The sequence below is a fragment of the Aptenodytes patagonicus genome, chromosome 14 (assembly GCF_965638725.1).
Source record: "Aptenodytes patagonicus chromosome 14, bAptPat1.pri.cur, whole genome shotgun sequence".
NCBI classification, from domain to species: domain Eukaryota; kingdom Metazoa; phylum Chordata; class Aves; order Sphenisciformes; family Spheniscidae; genus Aptenodytes; species Aptenodytes patagonicus.
Window position 1 is genome coordinate 6,034,185 of NC_134962.1, and position 23,595 is coordinate 6,057,779.

The 23,595-nt window shown below is 46.8% G+C and overlaps 1 protein-coding gene across 1 annotated transcript; it reads left to right on the plus strand.

Annotated features, from left to right (window-relative positions):
* The first annotated feature begins 421 nt into the window (after positions 1 to 421).
* On the plus strand, positions 422 to 20,285 carry APCDD1L (APC down-regulated 1 like). The gene is made up of 4 exons (XM_076352356.1): positions 422 to 484; positions 13,491 to 13,620; positions 14,204 to 14,762; positions 17,122 to 20,285. Exons 1-4 carry the CDS (start codon positions 448 to 450, stop codon positions 17,884 to 17,886), a joined length of 1,491 nt encoding a protein of 496 aa, XP_076208471.1. The 5' UTR covers positions 422 to 447; the 3' UTR covers positions 17,887 to 20,285.
* Positions 20,286 to 23,595: the final 3,310 nt, after the last annotated feature.

The window sequence follows — 23,595 nt, forward strand, 5'->3', positions numbered from 1 at the left end:
GGCCGGCGGCGGCGCGGCGGGGCAGCCCTCCTCCTCCCCCGCGTGTGCGATGCGCGGCCGCATGTGGGGCGCAGGCGGCGGAGTCTCCACCTCTTCTGGCAACTTGAACCTGTGGCTGCCAAGCTCCATTAAAGCTATCAGCAGTCGGGGGACGCGCTCCACAGCGAAGGCGGGGTGGGTTGTGGTGTTTTATTTTAAAATATATATTTTTTTTTTCTGCCTTCGCAAGGCTTGGGGCTGAGCAGGACGACTGCTCCGGAGCCTGCCCCGCCGCGCTCAGTCTCCCGCCGGCGGGCTGAAGCCGGGGTCCCGCCGCCGCGGGCACCGGAGCGCCGGAGGCGGCCCATGGCTGCACCGCCGGGCGCCGCGCCCCGCTGAGCTCCGCGGGCACCGGCGGCGATCGCGCCTCTCCTGCCGCCGGCTCGGCGAGGAAACAGAGCGGCCACCATGGTCCGGTCCTGGTGGCTCGCCGGGCTGCTCGTAGGTAGGTGGCACCGGCGGTCGCTGCCATTCTGGGGCGGGGGGAGGGCAAGGGGAGCGGGTGCCGGAGTCAGGGTCGTCCCTTCGGGGGGGTCTCAGCCACCTCCCTCCCCCCCGGGTTCTGCGATGGGGCAGGGGATTGCTAGGAGGGTGCAAGGAATTAGGGTGCAAGGGGATTGTATGGAGAGTGCAAAGAAATAGCAAGGAGTGTACAAGGAGTGTGCAAGAAGGGTGCAAGGAGAGCGCAACGAAATAGCAAGGAGGATGCAAGAAAGCTGTAAGGAGAGTGCAAGGAGATTGCAAAGAGGGTGCAAAGAAATGGCAAGGAGGGTGCGAGAGGGCTGCAAGGAGTGTGCGAAGAGGGTGCGGGAAGATTGCAAGGAGGGCGCAAGGAAGTTGCAAGGCGGGTCTTCGTGGGGCCGGCTCTGGGACGGGGGTCCCCCGGGGTGCCCCTGCTGCCCCGGGCCGTGCTGGCGGCGGGGCAGGAGGCACCTGGCGCCCGAAGCTCCGCTCGCTCGCTCCGTGCCCGGCTCTCCCCTCGGATGCCCGCCCGGCCCGGGGAGGGTTTCTCCGCCGTGCGCACCCTCGGCGTCGGGCCGGAGCGTCCGCGGAGGAGCCAGGGCAGCGTCCCCGAGCGTGCTCCGCGCTGCCCTGCACCATCTACCGCCGTTTGCCCGGGGAGGGGACGGGCGAGGAGAGCCCCGGAGGGAGCCTGGAGCCCCGGCGATGCTGCCGAGCTGTGGGGCCGGGGAGGAGGGACAGCCCCCCCGCCGAGGGGCTTCCCTGAAGCCTTTCCCGTCCCCCCCCCCCCCCTCTGAGCGGCGTGGGGAGATGCCAGAAGGGCTGGAGGTCCGGTGCTGAGCTGCCCAGGGCGGTGCTGGGCTGGGACTCAGCCTCTGCCTCCCACCCGAGGCTCCCAGAGTGGTGGGGATTGCTATCCCCGCCCCACAGAAACCCCTGTCCGGCTTCCCCTGTGCCATTGCAGCTTGCTCCTGCCCGGAGTGCGGAGCACGGTGAGTGCTTGAGCTGAGTTTAGATCCAGGAAGGGCTCAGAGGTGGTTCTTAGTGGTGTTTCACTGGGAATTGGGAATTATCCCTGGGAGGATCCAGCACCTGCCCTAGCAAGGGACAACTTCACAGGTAGTCTCCTGCTCCAGGGACATGCCACCAAGCCCCAGATGCGCAGGCAGACCCTCAGAGCAGCGCAGGCTGCATCTTTGCGGCTCCATTTCAGAAAGGCATCTTTCAACCCCACAGTTCTTGGAGCAGTTTCAGAAGAAAAGGTTCTGGCTTAAGAGACCATATGGGAGAACAAAGACAACTGTGCTGTGAAAAAAGGCAAAATGATTTCTGTTTATGACAAGGAGCAGAGCCTGAGGGAGGGTCCTCCGTCCTTGGACAGAGTATTTTCCTAGGAAATGCAAGGGAGACCCTTGCTTGAGATTCTGCACCCCTGAACAGAAGGGGCAGGTGAAAGGAAGGGTGGGAGGTGCCCCTGAGGCCCCTGTGCAGTCTGGACACTGAAAATCCAGACACCTGGGTATCCTGCTGCTAGTTTCCTTTCTACCACTTAGTTTACTCATCTGGGGTTTTGGGCAGCAAAATATCACACTGACTTGCCTCTCCAGCTCAGGGCTTAGTTTAGTGATCATTGCAAAAGAATTGTGTAGTGACAGCTATTGGACATTATTTGCATTAAGTGTAAAGGACCAGACTATAGAAAGAAATCTCAAGCAAGGTACTTCTATAGGGTTACTTTTTTGTTCTCCTTATGTGGGGTCTTTGTCATATGTTGTTCCCCAAAGATAAGGCTAAACAGGTTAAGAAATACATATTTTCCTTCTCTATATATTTTATTAGCTCAAGTTGCTCTGCTCAGAGATGTGTTATACTGCATTATGTAAGATTCATAGAATCATAGAATCATAGAATGGTTTGGGTTGGAAGGGACCTTAAAGTATCATCTAGTTCCAACCCCCCTGCCATGGGCAGGGACACCTTCCACTAGACCAGGTTGCTCAAAGCCCCATCCAACCTGCCCTTGAGCACTTCCAGGGATGGGGCACCCACAGCTTCTTTGGGGAACCTGTGCCAGGGCCTCACCACCCTCATAGTGAGATTACTCACTTAGGTCTAATTAGAATACTTCTTTCTTAAATCTTCATACAATTTATTTTAGTCCAGTCTAATTTAAACCCTGTGCTTCTTCCATCTGATGTCAGTGAGAGAATTTCCATTGATTTCAGTAAGAACAGAAGCTGGACCTTAAAACATGTATTTAAATAGCTAAGTCAGATCCAGAACTCATTAAAATCAAAGCAAGGTTTGCCAGTGACTTCACTGTGAGCAAGACTAGCATTCTGTATTTTGCATAAAACTGAACATCGGCATTAGCATGACACCAGTGCATAACTAGTTGAAAAAGCACTTTAGTTAGGTAACTGAATCTGATTTTGGAGTCTCCTCCAGCAAAGAATCACTCATTCCTGGAAATGTCCCCAGAGACTTGCTGAGTTTTACTTAAGCTTTCATTAAAGTTTTTACATTCCAATAACACCATGCTGATATTTTTCATGTGTAGCTTCTTCTACATGGCTTTAACATAAAAGATCTATTCTTGCTGTCAATGTTTATTTTAAAGTTTGAAAATTACAGTGTTGGGGTAAGATAAGATCAGCAGTTGCATTCAATTATGAGATTAGGAAGAGAATCCCATAAATGATAGTAGTACATTCAATATAGATATGTGTGTGTGTATATTTACACGTGCATATATATGTACTTACTATTAAATTAATATCACTGTCTTTGGTTCAAATATGTGATTAGGTAATGTTTACTTAGCTAATTTGTTTTTACCAAGTTGGTGGTTTTTATTCTTCATTTCTCAAGCTGGCCAAAAAATCAACAACTAATGTATTATGCCGGATCGTGTGATATGACTCTATTTGTTCTTTCCATAATTATAGGTTAGCCATGTTTCAAAGTATATGGATATAGATAAAAACAGGGCTGAGATGTAAAAAAAGCACAAGTGAAAAAAATATCGTGTGGTTTCTATATTTTCCCCACAAGCACAAATTGTTGAGTAAGGAGATTTTCAAAAGCCAGAAATTGCTATGAAGAAAACCGAAGCTGGAATCCAATGCTAGGGGAGGCTGCATCTGGCAGAACAAAGTTTGGAAAGAGATTTTGCTTTCAATGGGATCCTGTGTTTCCCCACAACATAGCATATGTCGTCTATAAAGACAACGCTTTCATGCATGAGATACAATCACTGCTAAAATCAACCTCAAAATTAGGAAGCACCTATACAATGCTGTTATGCAATTCCTTTGGTTTTCTTATTTATTTGCTGAGATAAAGCTATGAAAAAAGAGGATTCCTAACTTCATGATTTTAAGATGGTGCATCTCAGATATAAGAATACCGAGAAACTGACAGTGAGAATGTGAGAATTTTAATGTGTAACCCTTCTTCTGTAGGCTAAGAGTGCTGCCAGAAACTGAAAATATGATTCATAGAACAGCTCCTTCTCTACCTAGTTTAAATGGCGTAAGATCTGAGGGGTTAGTAATCTGCAATCTGTGGGGTTTTTTTCTTTAAGGAGTTAAAAGGTCTCATGCTCTAAAATGCAAAATTAGGGAAGTTCTGTTTCTGTGTATTAGGGATGAAACTCTGACGTCTATTTGAAATGCCAAAGCTCCAGAGTGTTAAGTGATAAGAGGGTTGAAATCCGTCATTATTTTTAAGTTTAGCAGGGTGATGGTGTGATAATCATGTCTTTCATAGTGATGTTTTCTCATTTTCAGTGAATAGCTTATTAAATCATCACAGTTTGAATTCAGCTGAAACTGAGAATGCCGCAATGAAGCTCAGCTCCTGTGGCACTGTTAGATAGACATTTGGATCAGCGCAGCAACAGCTCTCGACTTACAACTGGTGTGATGGTACATAAATCAACAGGAGAAGTCTCACCACTGAGTGTTTGTAGAGATTTGCTTGAGTTTAGTTTTTAAAATAATGCTTTAAACTTGAGTGTAACCCTTTGGTCGATCACTGAAAAAGTCCCCTGTGGTTTCTACTGGGTTAATAAGAAACACTGACAAACGTGTGACATTTTGGCCTTGGCTAAGTCGAAGACAGAGATTCTTGGAAGCGGGCTTTCACCCCGTACTCTGAGATCGATGTATACACCAAGCTCCCCACTGAGACAATTGGATTCACCTTGTTCACACTCTTACTAAATCCACAATGCGGGACACTAGCAGGTCATGGCTTTTAAGTGTCTCTTCTCCCCTGTTGATACAAAAACACAGTGACAGGTTATTTTTAAAGCTTTTCAGAGAAGCTTTTTCAGAGAAAAAATCCGTTTTTCCCAGTTAGACTCCCTGGAAAAGACGGATGAAAATATAAATGACAGCAAAGATTTGCTGCAGAAAAGCTCCTAAGTTTTGTTAGTTTTGAGTAGTGCGAGTCCCGTTATTAGATTATGCAGCACGTAGGTTGAATGTCAACTTTGATTTTAGCGTCTGTCGGCAGTGTTTAAGAGAACTGGAACACATCAAAACTTGGCTAATGTTGACAGGCAAAACAGTAGACTGAAATTTCAGGCTATCTAGAAACCACACCCAGACCCCAAAACACATGTTAGAAGTAACTTTAATTCTGTGCTTCAGCTGAACAAGTAACCTTTTTCTGTGGTCACTTGTGATTCTAAGTTAAACATGTGTGCGTATTTCTGGTGTGGGCTATGTATCAATTTTCCACCTTTCTGCAGAGCTTTTTTTCTGAGGATACCTTCCGCTATAACTGCTTTTGAATGCCCTTCTCATCCTTGGCTTTGCAGGAGCAAATAAGCGTCAGACTATTAGATCCTATTAGATCCTATTTTTATTACTATAAACAGTATCCTTGCAGGAGTGCCAAGAATCCTGTTGTGTTAGGTGCTAAATAAGGAGAGAACAAAAGGATCGTTCTTGCTTTAGTGGGTTTAGAGTCTAATTTCCTGAACTTAGATTTCCAACGTTGAGTACTTGACATTGCAGGGACCTACTGGGATTCCCAGCTGCGTCCAGCAGTTTAATATCTATTGCAGTCACTTATGTCTTCACGCACCTAAATGCCTTTGTGCATCTGGCCCGTATTTCTAGTCCCATGAAGGCCGAGCAGTGATTTCGATGAGCAAGACGGCGAACAATGTGCTTACACAGGAGAGCAGCTGTCTCCCGTGGGAGCAGGGAACTGGGATGGCTCCATGGCAGCGGGAGACTGAAAGGCCACTCAGAGTGTCCCGCCAACTCCCTGCCAAGAGGGGGTTATTCCCTGCTGTACTAATGCTTTGTTCAATCCCTCAAAATCCTGCCAAGCAAGTGGACTTGCGCTGCCTACTAGATTGTGCCTCAAGAAGTTCACCCTGATATACAAAACACATTTTTTCCTCTCTTCATTCACTCCCAACAGAACCTCTTTATTCACTGCAAGGAATTCCTTCCCTTCCTTGGTGTTTATGCTTTGTGAATATTTATAGGCTGTTATCATGTCCATCTTGCCCCAGCCATCACTCAGCCAGGCTACATGTACTCTGCTCTTTTAATCTTGCTTCGTAACTCAATCCCTCCCACCCCCTAATCGTTTTTTGTTGTTCTATTCTCAACTCCCGCCAGTTCCAGTTGCTCATTTTGCTTTGGGTAAACGCTATATTTATGTTAATACTATGTGGTGGGTGGTCCTCTCTGCGCTCATGGTCCATGTGAGTGATTTAGACGTTCGAAATGAGGTTGGCATTTCATAGCCAAGCCATGGCCTGATTACCGGTTCCGCTCTTCAGAGCACTCTGGGAAGAAATATGCTTAGCCATCACTATTAAAAATGGCTACGATAGCCACTAATAAAGCGTCTGTGCAGGGATTCAAGGGAATTGCCAAAATTGCATGGGTGCTCTATACATTTGAAATGATGGTGTGCCATTAATTTTAAAATCATATGCTGTATTTTCTAATGAGTTTCCAGCTCATCTAAATTAAGGAAGATAGATGTAATATTTCCCATTTGGTAAGAATATGAATTCCAGTTAGAATTTAACTGAGTCACGATTGTACCCCCGGGGTATTGTTCAGCCTTGGACTGAGTTGGTTTGCTTTCAGTTTTGAAAATAAATGCTTTCCCCCATGTATTCTCGCCAATCTCTCACTGTCTAGGTACCCAGGGGATTAGAGATCATCTCACTATGGTCTCACCTGTCTCCCCAAAATAAAACTTAAACTTTCACCAGTGTTCAAGGAAAAAAGCTCTAGCATCGCCCTTCTTTCCTTCGGTTTCTTTTGCTTTTTGGTTACATATTTCTCTGTGCCAAACTTCTGCGGCAGTACTGACCAGAGTTTAACACAGGTTAAACGATGTGTTAGCGTAGCCTGAACCCATTTGCTTTCTTCAGTGCTTACCGATGCCGAAAAAAGAAGGCACATAGCAATTATCCCATTAGTTCTTACCTCTCCTGACTAACCATCCCTCTCCCTGCAGACTCTGTCCTGTAGGTTCATGTGGAGGTAGTGAATTCTTGCAGGGGAGCCCTGTGATTTCTCTGATTTTGGCTCACAGCAAGACCCTGTTCTTGGCACTCTTGTCTGCTCTCCTGGACCTCCCAGCTGGGCTGCCCGGCACGGGGCTGGCAGCAGGACAGGACTCTGAGCTAAGGGCCGGCTACCGCTGAGCTGACCACAATGGTTGGGCCAACTGGGGCCGTCAGGCCGTATGGAATTGCTCAGCTGTTCTCCAGTATATCTTTTGACATTGACCAATTTAGCTGTGGAAGAAGCACATGACGCCTCTTTCTGAGCCTGCGCAATATCTTTTGGGAGGTGGGAGGGAGAAACACAAAGTGAAATGGCTCCTGTATCTGTCAGGACAGCAAGTATGTGGTGAGTGAAGCTCTGTTGTGGAATTGGAAAGCGTAGCGCTTTGATTAACATTAACTGTAGGAGATCTCTTGGGAAGATGTACTCGCATCCGCCTCTAGTGCTTTTATTTGTCATCACAAGTCCTCTATGCCAACTCTGACATGTCTTGCTTAGTTCACTCCATTTGAGAATATCCCATATCCCGTTTCTCCTTTGTATCCCTTCGTTCTCCAGATGGAGTGTTGACTGTCAGTTTATGGGGATGGGCATTTTCTGAATAAGGTGCTGATGCTGTGTTGGTACGGTCATGGGATCTTTCCTGTTTATGGACTCCAATGAAACTGGGCTCAAGCCCCACAATCCCATTTACAGTGTTAGGTCTGGTTCTCTTCTTTGAGGTAAGCAGCTAGAGAGGGCAATTTTAAGAAGCCATTTTATTTAAACGTAGTTTATACTGAAGAAGACCTTTGAGGTGCAGAAGAGAATACCTTCTCCCTTCTCCCCTTCCCTACCACAAATCCCATCTGTCTTGTCATCTATCGCTAGACATGACACTTATAGGAGAAATAAATGATTCCGTGATTCCAAGAGCCAAATGTTTTCTTCTCTAGTGCCTTAAAAACCTCCAGTCAACTCACCACAAGTGCTTCACTATTTTAATTGTGGACATGAGACAAATTAGGCAATGATCACATCCTCAGAATAAAGCTAGGCTAAAAGCCATAGAATATGGTGTCTGAACCTGTTTGCCAATGTGTTGAAAGTATGTGGTGAAAGTATGTTTTGAAAATTTCTCTGAAATCCTGAGCTGCTTGGGAATTCTGAGTCGGCTGAGCTCCCTCTTAGGATCTGCAGAATTTCATATATGATTATGCTGTGTTATGCACAGGCAACTCAAGGTGATGCTCTACAGTCATAGCTAACGTAATACATTTATCGTGCCATCACTCATCTAGTGAATTCGAAGCATTTTACAAATAGCATGAACTGAGCATCAGACTGGTGAAACAGCTATATGTAATTATACCTGTTTTACAGACAAATAAGAGAAGGGATGAATAATAGAAATACTTTTCCAGAAGCCAAACAGTACTCCAGTGGAAGCACTGGCATCCTCCCTCAACCACTTGACCACATTCTGGCTTCAATTCAGGGAGGCATTACTAATCAGGAAAAATGCTCATGCATTGGCTTAATTTCAAGCACATGCTTAAGTTTCACTGAAACCAATTAGACTTAAGCATATGCTTAAGTCCTGTCCTGAACTGGGTTCAGTTTGCAGATAGGCAAAATGCAAAGTTCTGCTGTGATACAGTTTTCCACCCCCAGTGGGTTATATTTAAGTTTTATAACTTCATAATATCATAATATAAAATGTATCTCTTCCCACAGAGTTGTCCTCTTGGGAATGCCTTGTTCTGAGTGAATTAAAAGCACCACTAACTTAACCTCCACACAAATGCAAGAAAAATTGATTTGCTAAATACAAACATTTTCTTTGCTTTTAAAAGAACGCTTATTCCCTTAGTGGCTAACCCAAAATCCATTCTGCGTGCTCTCAGGAGAGAAAAATGCTAAGGAAACACTATTTTGCTCTGTTAATGAAGTCTGTGTGGATAAGTATAATTCGCTTATGCAGAATCTATTGATATGTTTCTTATCGTCCATTTCATTCCAGTCTGAACATTCCTCAGAAAATATCAAAGGTTTTATGTCATCTCTAAATGAAGAAATGTGTAATGCTCCATGACTTCAGGCACTGATCTTATCCCTGTGAATGGGTGACTAACTGAAACATTAGAATTATAAATGGGAATAATAAATTCTGGCCATAGGAGGCAATAACATGTAACAGATTAAGCAGTCTAGCTCTGGAGAAGAGTTGATCTACAGTAACTAATTTGGTGCAAACTGTAATGTATGCATTTTCTCCTCCATTTATAAAGAAACAGATGTATGACTCAACTTTGCTTTTTTCCAAAGTCAATCCGCTTGGAGGAACACAAACAAGATTTGTTTCCAATGAGGCATATTACAGTATTTCTCTCCTGGTTGGTATTTTTTTCCTTTAAAAGTGAGAAGTGGGTCTGAATCTGGAGCATGCAGCAGTTATGTAGCACAACCCCACTGGCAGGCTGTCATGTTCAGGCTTGGCCATTGCCTAGGAAGCTTTTGTCTTAATTTTACCAACAATTTACTTTGTGAAGAATTTCCAGTTCTGCCTTTCTATCATTTGATGCTGTGGGTCTGATTTTTCTGAAAGTCGCTTATACAAGTAAGCGTATGGAATAGTTGGTCAGTATTTGCTACTGCTGTTGTCTCAAGGCTTGATCCAGTTTCTGCTGATGCCAGTGATCAGTTGCCGTTCCCGGTTGCTGGCATTCCTGATTGCCTGAGTGCTTGTGCAGCCCCATTGCTCGGAGACTTTGGGCCAGTACTTTGGATGCAGCACGCACCAGAAAGCTGGCAAAAGATACCGTTTTGTCTAGCTGCTGTACCGAGGAGCTCTCTGGAAACGCTTGTGGTTAATTGATACAGACAGACGGGATAATGAATGAGTGGAAGAGATCACGGATGGGCATTTTTTTTAGATTTTCCTATGAATGAGTATTTTTGTTTTGAAGATGAATTGTGAATAATTCCTTCCTCCAGCCCAAGAACTCTATAAAGCAGTTAATTTGTGTCTCTCTCAAGATGGAGAGTGGAGCTGCTCTGATGTGCTTCACCAGGGGCTGAGTGAGAGAGTGACGTATGAGTGACAGCCACTCTAAGCTGCTCTTGGAATAGAGATGTGCCCTAACTACAGATTTTAGGTCTGGAACTGAACTTTTCAAGCTTGAAAGGATGTTTGGATCTGGTGGGGCTGGGCTGGAGTATTTGAGAGAGAAAGGCAGCCACAAAATTTGGACACAAGCCAATAGCTTTTGGTTTGAGGATGCATCCAGCTTAGAGTCCTGTGTACAGTTAAGTAAGACAAAATCCCTAGGAATTCCCATCATGTCAAATATTTACGTTCAGGGGGCTTTTTCTTTTTTTTTTTCCCCATGGAGTTTGATCCTGATTATAAAAATTCCCTTTTCTATTGAACGTGTCAAAATGTAGTGATTGCGTTGCCAAAGTGTCTGTGCTCTCAAACAATGTAGACTTTTAGAGTTTCTGCCAAAAGTAGCAGTAAGGGTTTAGTCAAATATTGAAGCTTCTGCTGCAGTAAACACACACAGAGCACAGTTAGCGAGTTGAGAATGGGGCTATATTCCATGCTTTGATTTCGGTATAGCTATAGACTACACCGACACCTCTGGAGTCTTTCTGTGGTTATGAGCAAGAGCAAATTTGACCCTTATAGTCCATTAGCTCTAATACAAATACAGTTATTTTTTAGTTTACCATATTCTCTAGGATAATGATTTCATGTTTGTTTTAAGTGTAATTCAGTTTGGACTATCCTTGTACTGAAGACTCTCCAAAAGCTTTGCCAGTAATTAGGCCTCTTGATAGGTCAGTCAGATGAAACTTGGCATATTTTGCAGGTGAGTAGAAAACGACACAGGAGTAAGGAACACACAGGAGTAAATTTGCCCAAGGCTACAGAGCAAAGTCACGGCAGAACCGGGATGAGGATGCAGAGCGCCAGCTCCTAATGGGCTCTGCTAACTGGGCACCCATGGGGCAGCCTGCATGGGTGCTGCAGCTGCCAAATTAAAGGCTTAACTAATAGCAATGGGTTTTGTCATCCAGTATTTTCCCCTTTTCGTACGAGGACTCACAGGAACTGCTTTTTAGGAAGCATTAGTGCAGGCAGTTGTGAAGGAGCTGGCTATCCCTGCTCGCCACATCCAGCCCTTAAAGATGATAAAAACAGTACAATTGTGAGTCTGCTCCAAAAAGAACCCTTAACGCTAATAATGCGCCTTTCCAGCTAGTTTATGCACTCCAGCGTATAGTGAGGTAACAGAAAATCCGAGGCCGTTTTCACTGGCCTTTAGGTAGGTAGGCTGCTTCTGTTATTGCTCTCCTGCTTCGCTGGGGGCTTCACTTGCCATGTGTTTATTCCCTTTGTGGTAGTTTCAGGGTTTGCGTGCTTAAATCTACACAAACACATTTCAAGGACCCTGTTACTGTGACATGTAGAGCCTTTGGAAACGGCAGTGCCACAGTGAAGTGACTCCGAATTTGTCCATCAGACGTAAGTCTAAGTTAAATATTACCAGATTAGTAATAAAATACTATTTGAGTGGAAATCTCTCTGCTTTGCCACATGTTCAGGAGCCTCTGACTTGCACAGCAGACGTTTAATTACCGAGTTCCCATTTGACTTGGTCTAGGGCTTGTATTTGTGGCAAACTTGGATGCTGAAGATTTGTGACAGGGATTTAACTGGGGGTGGGGTGATGTGTTGATGCCAGGGATGAGAGGCTCCTATCTCGGAAGAAGTTGGCTGTGGGAATCGGGGGAGCCTCCCTGGCAGACCCCAGCTGTGAAGCTCACCCTGAGTGTTTATATTGGTGTTATATCCCGAGCTTGTGAGCCAGGGAATTTTGCTGACGTTGCTCAGCACCTTGTAGTCTTCCCCATGGTTTGCGGCAGATCCGTATGCGCTGGCTTCATCTGCAAACACATCTTGTTAGGAAGATGGTTGCACTCTCCAAGCCGCACTTGGGCCCTTCACAATCTCAGCTGTCACTTCTCTCACGCGCAGGCAGATGGTTGGGATTTCTCTTCCCAGTGAAGGGTCTGGTTTAGTCAGATCTCCCTATAAAGATCACGGGATGGTTCAGGTTATATAGAAATACATATGTGGCACATAGGGACTAGGAGGAGTGGTTGTGACTCTGTATCTTGATCTCCTTGACTGAGGCACAGGGTGTGCAAATGTTTAGCATCCTCACTCTGTGGGAAGGTAATAGGTATACGTTAGATCTTTCTTTCTGGCTGATAGGCAGGCTGGAAAGCAACCTGTGTCCTAACCATTGGTACGTAGTGAATAAAAGTTGGCTTGAAAATTTCCAGCACGCTACTAGGCAAATTGCAAAGTACAGCTAGAGCGAGCGAACCCCGGCTGGGCTCATAAACCCCAGGCAGCCCTGGGCTGGGCTGAACACCATCAGGCCGAGGGACCGGGCTCTGCCAGACGGGGCAGTTGTACGATAGCAGAAAATCGGTGGGGTTTCAGGAGGAGCTTCCCTGAGAGCTCATTTCGTAGTGCTATAAAGAGGCAAATCCCAAGTTTCTTACTGAAGCAAACTCACGATGAGTACAACAGAAGTTTGCCTAAGTAAAGAGTGACTAACATATAGGAATATACGTACGTATATGTGTGCATGCAAAGGTCTTCAGGATTTAGCTGAGTGTTCACACATTCCCTAAGCCAATAACATCCGTTGTTATGGGAAATGAGGTAAGTGACAGAATTACTGTCCTTATGGCGGGCGACAGGCGAGTCTAATGTTCCCATGCTGTAATTCCCTCTTTCACTTACTGCTTCAACAATAGCTTGAGAGAGAGAGAACACGAACAAAGAGCACTCAGTTTTATTTGAAGATTTCATCTAAAAAATAGTTGGATTCAGATGAGACTCAAGCTGGAAAACAGTAAAATAAAAAGTCTGTATCCTTAACTAAGAGCTTGCTGCTTAGCTAACCCATTTGGGGGTTTCATTCTCTTAACTAGCTCTTCTAGTTAATGCAGCCAAAGGAGTTTTTCTAGGCAATGGCGTTTCAGATGTTTTCTGTGTCAGTGAAGCGGTCAAGGAACGCAAGTGCCGAGGACTTGGCAGGACCCGAGCTGTACCTGCGGGTACCTGGCAGACCTCGCAGTCCTTCTAGCCTGGGACCGCAGCTCTCCGCCGGCACAGCCCCGGGGGCTTCCTAGGGCGCGTAACCCTCAACAGCCGGTGCCGGCCCCAAGAAGAGCCCCCGGGGGGGCTCCCCCCCGCCCCCGGAGCCGCGGGGCCCCGCAGCCGCGCAGGGCCGGAGGAACCTGCTGCCTGGGGGGGTGGGGGGGGGGTGTGGAGCGGGCGCAACCTCCGCGCTGCCCCGCGGTGCTGACGGCTTCCCCCTTCCCCTCCCTCCCTCCCTCTCTCTCTCTCTCTCCCCCCTCCCCCCCGCGCAGCCTGCGCGGCCGCGGAGCCGCCGCTGCGCTGGGAGCCGCGGTGCCGGCAGCAGCTCCACCACCTGCAGGACGGCGCCAGGATCGCGGCGCGGCTGCCGCCCCGCCTGGAGGGGCGCTGGGTCTCCACCGGGTAAGGCACCCCCCGCCCCTGGGAAGGCACCCCAAAGCCCCGGGCGACCCCCCCGCCCCAGCCCAGCCCCTCTGCACTGCTCCTGCCCCCCCCCCCCCCCTGTGCTGCCGAGCTGGGCTTGGCGGCACGGAGAAAGCAAATAGGTGAGCAGCAAAAAGAAAGCCTGTCCTCCTCCATCTCCGCCCCAAGCACCCACCCCCGTCTGGAGGGAGGCCTGAGGTCCCCCCTGCCCCCCGAGCACCCTTAGAGCCTCTTGCCTCTCTCCCCCATTAGGGTGCAGCTGACCAGCACACCCGGCTCAAATGGGCAGAGCAGCCTTGATCCCCCCCTGCCCTCCTCCCTGGGGATGTGGCACAAAGTGCAAGACCCTCTATCCGGCACCGTCACGTTTTGGTAGCAGATGCCCAGATCTTAAAATCATCCAAGGGTGGCCACCGGGTGTGGGAGGCTCCTGCCCGTGATGCTGCTCCCACCCATGCTCGCCCCTCTCCTCCCGCACCCCGGGTGCCCCTGGGGAGGGATTTCACCCAGTACACCCCCCGGCCATGCGCTGTGGGTGGCTCAGGACTGCCTTCCTCCCCAGGTGCGAGGTGCGGCCGGGACCCGAGTTCCTCACCCGATCCTACCTCTTCTACGCCAACCGCCTCTTCAAGGCTTACCAGTTCTACTACTGGGACCCCTCCTGCCGCGACCCCTCCTACTCGCTGGTCATCAAGGGCAAGCTCCGCCTGCGCCAGGCCTCCTGGATCACCCGCGGGGCCACTGAGGCCGACTACCACCTCCACAAAGTCGGTATCGTTTTCCACAGCCAGAAAGCCATGCGGGAGGTGGCCGCCTGGATCAACCAGACCTCCGGCGAGGGCTGCAGCGGGTTCCTGCCTCCGGGGCGCACCTGGGCTCCCGGAGCCCTCTACGAACTGCTGAGCGCCAAGACCGAGCGCGACTGCACTGCCGCCTTGGGCTTCGCCATGCACGAGCTGAGCCTGGTGCGGGTGGAGAAGCATTACCAGCCCTTGCTGCAGCCGCAGCAGAGCGGGAGCCGGCTGGTGGAGGAGCTGTACCTGGGGGACATTCACACGGAGTGGGTCGAGAGGCTCCACTACCGACCGACCGGTTATCAGCGACCTATGCAGAGCGCTGTGGTAAGGACGATGTCTTTACGCGGTCCCCTCATCGGTTCATGCCAAGCACGTGTTATTTCCGAGAGAGCGGGACTGAGGTGGGTGAAAGCTCAGCAAAACCAACATCAGAGACAAGCCTGTGTTGGCACGGGCCTGGAGTTAATGGCTTTTCTTTGGCTCTGTGTTTTCCTAGGAAATGCAGTTTCCTCGTTTCCCGCACCAAAGTCAGTGAAAGCTTCGGGCTGCACATCGTTAGAGGCCGCCTGCTCTGTCGTTTGTCTTCCTCCCCTCTCTTTCACTCTTTGTCGTGTCCTCCAGGTTGAGGAGAGGGGCGAGGAAGCAACATCTGCTATTAAATCATTACTCCTCGGTGTAATGCCATTAGAAGAGGAGCTTGCCCTGAATACAATTATGTTATTACACAGAAATCAAACTTTCACTTTGACGTAAATAAAACTGAGCAGGAGACATGGTTGCATTTTTTAAATTTTAATTTATTTATTTTATTTTATTTTGCAGCAGGTTAGTTTATTTCCAGGAAAGCACATTTCTATCTGAATCATAGCTAATCAATTCAGAAATGATTGAGCAGTGAGATGGGGTGAAAAAACCTCCCTGAACTTTACCAGAAGAATTGAATTAACTGAAAAAAAAATTATTTTGGGGGCAACATTTCCCCACACCCCAAACTAGACCAACTGAACTCTGAAAAACACAGAGCAACACCCCTCTCCCCCTCGAAAGTAACATTCTCAAATTGGTTAAACTTGTGTTATCTTGGGCCAAAACCATATATATGAGCAAAACCAGATGGTAAACATAAACACTTTTAAAAGTTAATTTAAAACCAAACCTAAAGATACTGAAATTCACTCTCTGAATATAGCACTGTAATTAATCAGCTAACAGCTCTCCAATGGACCAGCACATGATGTCACCACTTGGCACTAATTAGAAGCTGCCATACATTAGAAATAACTTCACACGACTGGTTTAAGCAAGTAAGATTTTTGGCTCCATGTCTGTAGTGATAATTTTATTGGGCACGGGATTTTTCTTTCTTTTCTTTTCCTGAACTAACATCCATTTGCTTGAGCTAGTGAGGGTTACACAGCTATGTTAGGAATTATTTTTTAACCCTCTTTGTGAAAATATCACTCTTTTCCCCTTAAATTTATATCTGTTTTAAAGAAACCCATTCTCCCCAAATTACCTTTCATTATCAAAGAATTTCCTGTCTAAGGAGAGCATATATATTTGCCAACTTCTGGGATTATTTAGCCATAATGTACTGTGTACTGTCAGCACTCATTAATGTGACAGTAGCAGTAAAGCAAGCTGAAAATGACTAAATTACAGTAGACTCCAATCAACTTGCATGTAAATTACCCACCCTACAGTTAACTACCGAGTTATTTAACCTTGTTGCGTACGACAGTTCAGTAGATTAGCTTGTGTTCTAGAAAATGATACAATGTTCAAACCCTGGTTATTTAAAAATAAATCAGTTGTGATATATGAAGTATAAGAAAAGGTTGCAAGCTGCACAAAAAAACCCTCCTGGCGTTGGATCAGCTGCAGGACTGGTTTGACTCAGAGCTCTGCACGAAGCGCAGGCAGAGAAGCAAAGGTCAGGTCCTCGTTTTGCAGTAGGTCTTTTTCTTCCCTGTCTCCGGTGCAATGCCCGTTCTGGCTGCTTTGCAAAGCCCCTGCCTCCCTCCCGAGCCGCCTCACCTGCCGCCCGGCCGGCGACCTGCAAACGCAGCCGCAGATGCGGGAGCGTGGGCAGGGGCTCTGTACGGCCGCGGTAGGAAGGGGGCGAGGGGGAAGCAGAATGCGCCGTGCTTTTGGCTGTGCTGGAGAGGCTGCCATCAGTGTGGTGTAGTACAGCCACAGAAGCCTGCCCACGGTAAAAGTTTCACAGCCTTTTTGATTGCCGAAAAGGCTGCATCGTTTTTTCTGGATCAGTGCAGAAGCACGGTGATGTAGCTGACGTCTCCCAGCACCCTCACCCTCACCCGTGGGTACGCGCAGCAGCTTGCAGTGGAAAACCTGTGGGGGAACAACCTGGATGGCCCGAGGGACCGTTCCCTGCCCTTACAGCAGCTCTGCCCTTGCTCTGTCCTCCTCCCCGCAGGCTATCCTTAGCGGCCCTGGCACAGGGCAGAGCGCAGCCTCAGGGCACAGACCTCTCCGTCCTTCCAGAACAGCAAAGAGCCAGGGCAGCGCTTTATCTCACTTGATCTGCTTGAACGTCTTGGGCCAGGTTCATTGCAGTTGAATACCCCGGTGCAGGAGAGGGGAGTTTCAGCTTTTAAAATATTCTGAAAGGGTTTTTTGCCTATCAGTTTACAAAATTGTTATTTTTTGTCTTCTGCAGCACCACGTGCATCCTTGCCCGGCCTGTGGGATTATATACAGAGCTGATGAACACCACCCACCCATACTACCCGTCAGAGCTCAGCTGCCAATGCAGCTCAGCGGCAGCTGGGTGAGCACCCACTGCGAGGTCCGACCTGCAGTGCTTTTCCTTACCAGGTACTTCATATTCCACGGTAGCAACCACACCTGGGAAGGTTACTACTATCACTACTCCGACCCACTCTGCAAACAGCCGACTTTCACCATCTACGCATCTGGGCATTACAGCCAAGGCATCCCCTCCTCCAAAGTGAGAGGTGGGACAGAGCTGGCTTTTAAAGTCACGCAGGCTCGGGTGACGCCAATGGACCAGGTGACGGTGATGATGCTGAACTCCTCAGAACCTGGAAGCTGTGGGCTGACAGGCTCCTGGAGTGCTGGGGTGGAGCAGGATATAACATCCACAAATGGATGTTTGGCTTTGGGCATCAAGCTGCCCCACACGGAGTACGAACTTTTCAAAACGGAGCAAGACGCGAAAGACCGCAGCCTGCTGTACATTGGCGAAAGGCCCACGGACGGATCCAGTCCCGACAGCCCAGACAAGCGACCCACGTCGTATCAGGCACCTCTGATTCAGTGTGCTGGAGCGTCGGAGGAATTCTCTAACTATGTTAGTCTAAAATACTTGGGAAAAAAGGATGCTAATGGGAATGAAGCGCTAAAACCTTTGCCTGTGGCCTTTTTATTGTTTATAGCACTTCTGTTTTTAAGATGGGACTAGTTATCTATTCAGGTACAGCACAGAATTCAGATAGTCTTGGTGCTAGCGTGACTTTTATAGCCTTCAAATGAGCACATCTGGAGTCAGTTTTACTCAGATTTGGAAACACTTTTTTAAAAACCCCAACAACAGTGAACGAAGCCAAGAAGATACGCCTGGCTACATACTGTTTGTCCTGTGGCATTATTGCCTAATCTCCCCTCTTCTTCGCGTACAAATTTAATGTAGTGACATGAATGCGCTCCACGTTGCAATAGATAATTTAGCAATATGAGGGGGGGGGGAAGCGACATCAATTACAATTGCTGCTTTGAGCTTTTGACATTGCTAAGATTTAATCAAGAGCTTGATTCAGATGTAATTCAAACATCCAAAGGGTCGGCTGCTGAGTTTCTTTGAGGTTAAGTTCCCTCCTATCATACTCCTTATTGCTGTTCTTGCAAATTTAATCTGCAGAGTCAGTCAGCAATAGATAAACAGTCAGCAAGTGCTCTTGGTAAGGGCACGGTTAATCATGCCTTTCTCAGTTTACAGACATTTTCTGCAGTTTTCGGGTGTACGTACGCACACAAAGATGCAACATACAATCTTCCACTTACATATGTACATAAAGCAGCCCTCACAAAGCATTACCTCGACAGACTGTTGTGCCTGACCCTGGTCATAAAAGAAGATACAGTAAATGGAAAAGGCTTCTGTGCACAACCGCTCCACCCCTCAGCATTACCTGGCTGCAGACGCTGCACCCTTGCTGCATTATTCTGGCTTCCCCAGTGCGGTACTGGCCTGCACTTTGGTACGTCAGCAATGGCCCCACGTCGCTGCCCGCCTTGCCCAGCAGGCAAAGGCACTGCCAGGCAATCGCGTCTCCCACTCACCGTGCACCGAGCGAAGCAAAAGATCGCTTACAAGTCTTCTCAGGCCATATATTTTCACTGTCTCCTCTTTAGTAAGTGCACTGGCATACCAGTTGTTAATCCAGCTCTCCGTTCAATCAAAATGTCACTTCCAGCCTCATTCCTGTACAGATGTTTTATAAATCTGCCTCTAGTGACCAGTGGGCTGAGGAGACACTCGAATCAGACAGCACAGTCAGGTCAGACTGATTTCTACTGACAAGAAGGGCAAACTAAGAAATTATATTCCCTGTCTGCTGCAGCTAAGAAGCATATAACTTACTTGGAGAAGACCTCCCAGTAGCTAAATCCTCTCCAAATAAGCCTATATATCTTACTCACAAAGGATATTTTCTTAAACCAGCTATGCAATAGCTACCTTCTTAATGCTGTATTTACGAACTTGCAGCTTGTACTTAGATAAATTATGGGTTTTATAACATAAAAATACCTTTGGGGGATCTGTACATTAACTAATAATTCAAATGAGATGCTTATTAAATGCATACAATTGTGACATAAATGTTGTGATCATGTTCGCATGTTCCAGGCATGATCAAATATTAATCATGCGCATACACTTCTAAGATGATACACAAAAAGGCCAAGCTTGGCTACCTCACCTTCGGTTCCCTCGACAATCAGTGGAGAATGAGGCTTCTCCGGGGTTAGTTCAGCAGGCAAAATACCTCCCTGTTTCTAAGGGTTGTTGTGTTTTGTTGCCTGCTACTGCGTGGAGATCCACGGGCAAACATTTGAAGAACTGGAAGCGCATCTTGGAGAATGTGGCGTCTCCTCTGGGACGTCCCCGTTGAGATGCTCTGAATCGGGGCAAGTCCAGGGTAGCCCAGCTGCATCTCAGCAAACCACACACGCGGCAGAACCTTTTCTTCAGCAGACCTCTTTCCCATCTCCATGCGAGAGCGGTCACTCACCACAGCCTACAGGAAAGGCTCCTGTGACTCAAATCAGCAACGCTACATGTTTCTGCAGGACCCAAGGATGTCCATGGCAAGATAGGGAACAGCCTTGTGCTGTCTTTGGAGGGTGGGTGGAAGAGGGGGAAGGCAATTCCTGCCCTACATTTACCCCCAAGAATAAGATTTGTGTGCAGATCCTTTTTTTTTCATTTACATAGTATGGAAATGTATTAAACTTAGCAAGCGTTCAGATATTGCATGGTGTAAAAGCTCCTCCAAGACCACAGATCCTTTCAAGGTGGTGATGGGATTAACATGATGTAAGAAGTTACAGGACAACACCACGTACTTATGCAACAACACTTGAGAAAGCTCCCACCTCCTCCCATAGCAGGTGAACCACCACCGGGGTCCGGCAGCACTGGATGTTTAGACACAGCTCCACAACTCTGCACGACGGACGGGCTATGCTGACTCAACTTCCCTGTGAAAGCCTCATCAGGAGCCTCTTTGTCCTCTGTTTCCCCCCCTTTAAGTATACTTCTGAAAGAAAAAAAAGCCATGAAAAAGCTATTTGCATAAATATCATAACGTTTATTGTTCTGTTCACAGTTTTTGGAGAAACATTCCTAAATTACACAGTTATTCTCTCTTAAGAATTTGTGCCTTTTTCCAATTTGAATTTGCCTGGCTTTGATTGCCAGCCAGTGATTCTTCTTGTGTTGCTCTTTTTAAGATCAGAGAGCTGCAGTGTTCAATATTTTCTCCCCGTGAAGGTACTTGTGCACTGTAATCAAGACATTCTCAATTTTGGTAGATAAACGCAGCCAACTGAGTTTCTCTCTCGCCCTCTCTAAGGCATTTTAACACTCCACCAGTAATTTTTGATCTTTTTTTGCATCCGTTCCAATTACTCAGCTTCTCTTTTAAAATGTAAATATCCAAATTGCATCCAAAATTCCCAACTCTCACAGCTGAGACATACAGAAGTATAATCACTTACTGCTAACGGTAATTAAAAACAAGAACACATTCTTACTCATTAGTCTTTCACCCCGGGACTGCACTGGGAACACGTGTGGAGCTCTTAGTCACTCGTCCTGGGTATGGATATTTTTGTCATGTTAACATTTTATCAGTAGTGGTTTTTTACCTATCATCTTCACCAGTGACCTGGAACGACTGAATCATATCGGGTCCCAGCAGAACCCTCCTATGAGCATCCCCATTTCATTATGGTTCTCTTTGAACGACCTTCTAAAGGGCCTGCGACTGTCAGAAAACACCAAGTTTTGCAGGGGCCCAGATATACTCAGTTCACTCTAATCCCCAAGAAAACTGAAAACCAGAGATAGAATGAAATGACTTGCATCACGCTCCTTCATTAACATTCAACTCCTTTTTCATCCCTTCCCTGGGGGCATCGGGCTAGTTAAGCACTTCACCCGGGGCCGTCCTGTCCTGTCTGCCATCCTTCTCATCAGCAGGTCAGAGACTGCCCCAGGCATCTCCCTTAGAAATACTGAGAGAAGGTTTCTAGACCTGAATTTTAAAATGTTGATTTTTAATATTAAGCACTGCTAATGAATGGCATCCAGTTCTCTTACATCATCCCCAGCAGTTTTACCACCTGCATCTAGTAATGGTCCTTATCCTACCGCAAAGATTTCCTCTGAACTTCAGCTCTCCGTCACCCTCTCCAAGCACTCCCACCCATACATTTTTCTTTTCCTTTGGCTATTGCTTTCCTTATTAATTTTCTACACTTCATAACTCTTATTTTGAGTTGATTGCTGTCAGCTTCCCTTTTTCTTATTTGTTTTGTATTACTTTACATCTAATTTTTCCCTTCATTTCATCACTGAAACAGGATGGGCAGTTAGCCAAAGTTGTCCCCCTTCTCAATTGCAAAATTGTTGGGGTTTTGGCCATTTAATAGCTTTCACTTAGAAACCTGCCAATTCTAATTCAGTTTTCCATCTAATTTCTTCTTCACTACCAGATTTGATACAAAATTTGCTCAGCTATGCCCTTTTGAAGCACCAATTACATTTATTAGCAGTTTGCGTGGCTGTATGCCTAACCTGAATGTAATCAGGATTCCACGGTAACCACCAACTTCTAGTTCTGCGACTCATTTATCTTGATCTGACGTAAACGAGACAAAACCAAATAACTGCGTGTTTCACGTCTAACACTGCATTAGAAAAACAGGTCTAGGACATAGACAACAAACATTAGTCCTGACTACTGGATTCCTTTCAACTGTAAAATAAATATATACCTTTTTATTGTACCTGTGAAGAAAAACCAGGCTAACAGATGCACTGGCAGGTTAGTACCAGCTGAAAGTCAATGGTAACAGGCACGTGTCTTGGAAAACTCTTCCCCGTTCACTTCTGACATAATACTTCTCAAAAGTTTAATCATTTTTTAAACACTCCAAAAAGCAGAGAAAAATAGTTTTCAAACACTCTGAATACATTTACGAGCTTCCTGCACTAAGTCTGAGCATGAAAGTCTTTCGTACCTTCTTTAATATCATATGCTACTCGGACAAGTTGCCTTTGCGATTTTCTGCCTCTCTAGCAGGCACAAAAATTTAAAGCCAGACAAACACAGTCATAGGTCTGATCTCCTCTTCACAGCTCAATTAACAGTGAGTTATTTTTCCAATTAGCCACCTTCATGCCCCCCCGTTTAAAATACCTTAGCATGGATTTTGCATTCTAGATTACCCAAACAATTCTTAAACTGAAACAAAACACACAAAAAAGTTTTAAAACACTTCTGGATATATTAACAGCATTGAGCTAGTGCTTCATTTGAAAAACAATCCACACTGAATATAAAAGCATGCTATTTACTATAAATAAACGTGCTGCATTGAAACAGCAGAAAAAGGCTGGAGACAGAAAGGAGATGGTAGGGAAGACTCATTGCTCCAAAATCTGTAGAGTGAAGAGGAAGAAGGAACGAATTTGATCAAAGAGGAAGCAGAAAGGTGAGTGGTTCCCTAGGATGGGAAGAGGCATCTGGGACCAGAGTTAGAGATGCCAAGGGAGCGCTCTGCCGGGAAGCCTGGGTGCAGCCACAGAGCGCTCCCGTGGGCCCGAAGGCAGTCTGGAGTCAGGCGGTCAGGGAAGAGCAAGACTGGAAGGGCGATGGGAAGAAAGAGACCGAGATGGAAAATAAATAGGCAGCAGAGAAGAAAAGCCATTTAAAGACACTGGGCTGAACATCAGTTTCTTTGCTAAGGAGCAGTGAAGGAACAAGGATGACTTGGATTGAACCAAAGGGCCGAGGGAGGGAATGGAGCGAGATTTGACAGCTTGGGCAGATTAGACCGGGGAAGCAATTGGCAGTTGGGCTGGAGAGTCTGCAGCCTTCACAGAAACGCTCCTTTGGGCTCAGAACTGAAGCAAAAATTCCTGGCTCCAATCGCACTTGTGTGCAGCCTGCCAGTGAACTGTGAAAACAAAACCTGCTGCTTCAGCTCAGAGTTACTCACCGCTACATCGGATGCTTAGGTCAAGAACGGGTGTCCATAGGCCGAACATAAAGGATTCAATCCTGACACACACGTGGATTACACATAATACCATGATGCCATTTCTTAAGTTCAACTTTTAAAAACCCAATTATACGTATCTTAAGAGACGTTAAGATTGTGTAAGGTCAGGTACACAAAGTTGGGCAGTTTTAGGCACCTTCTGGGCAGCCTTAGCTCACTTTCTGACCAGGTACTGAAGGCTTGATCAGATACTGCAACGTACTCACAAAAAGCGGCCAAACTAACAGTCCACAAACTTGGTTTTGCCATTTCCTAGCTTCCAAGTGCTTGACTTTGCACAGCATTAATAAAGGTCTTTTAAAAGTAGTTGTGTGTGGAT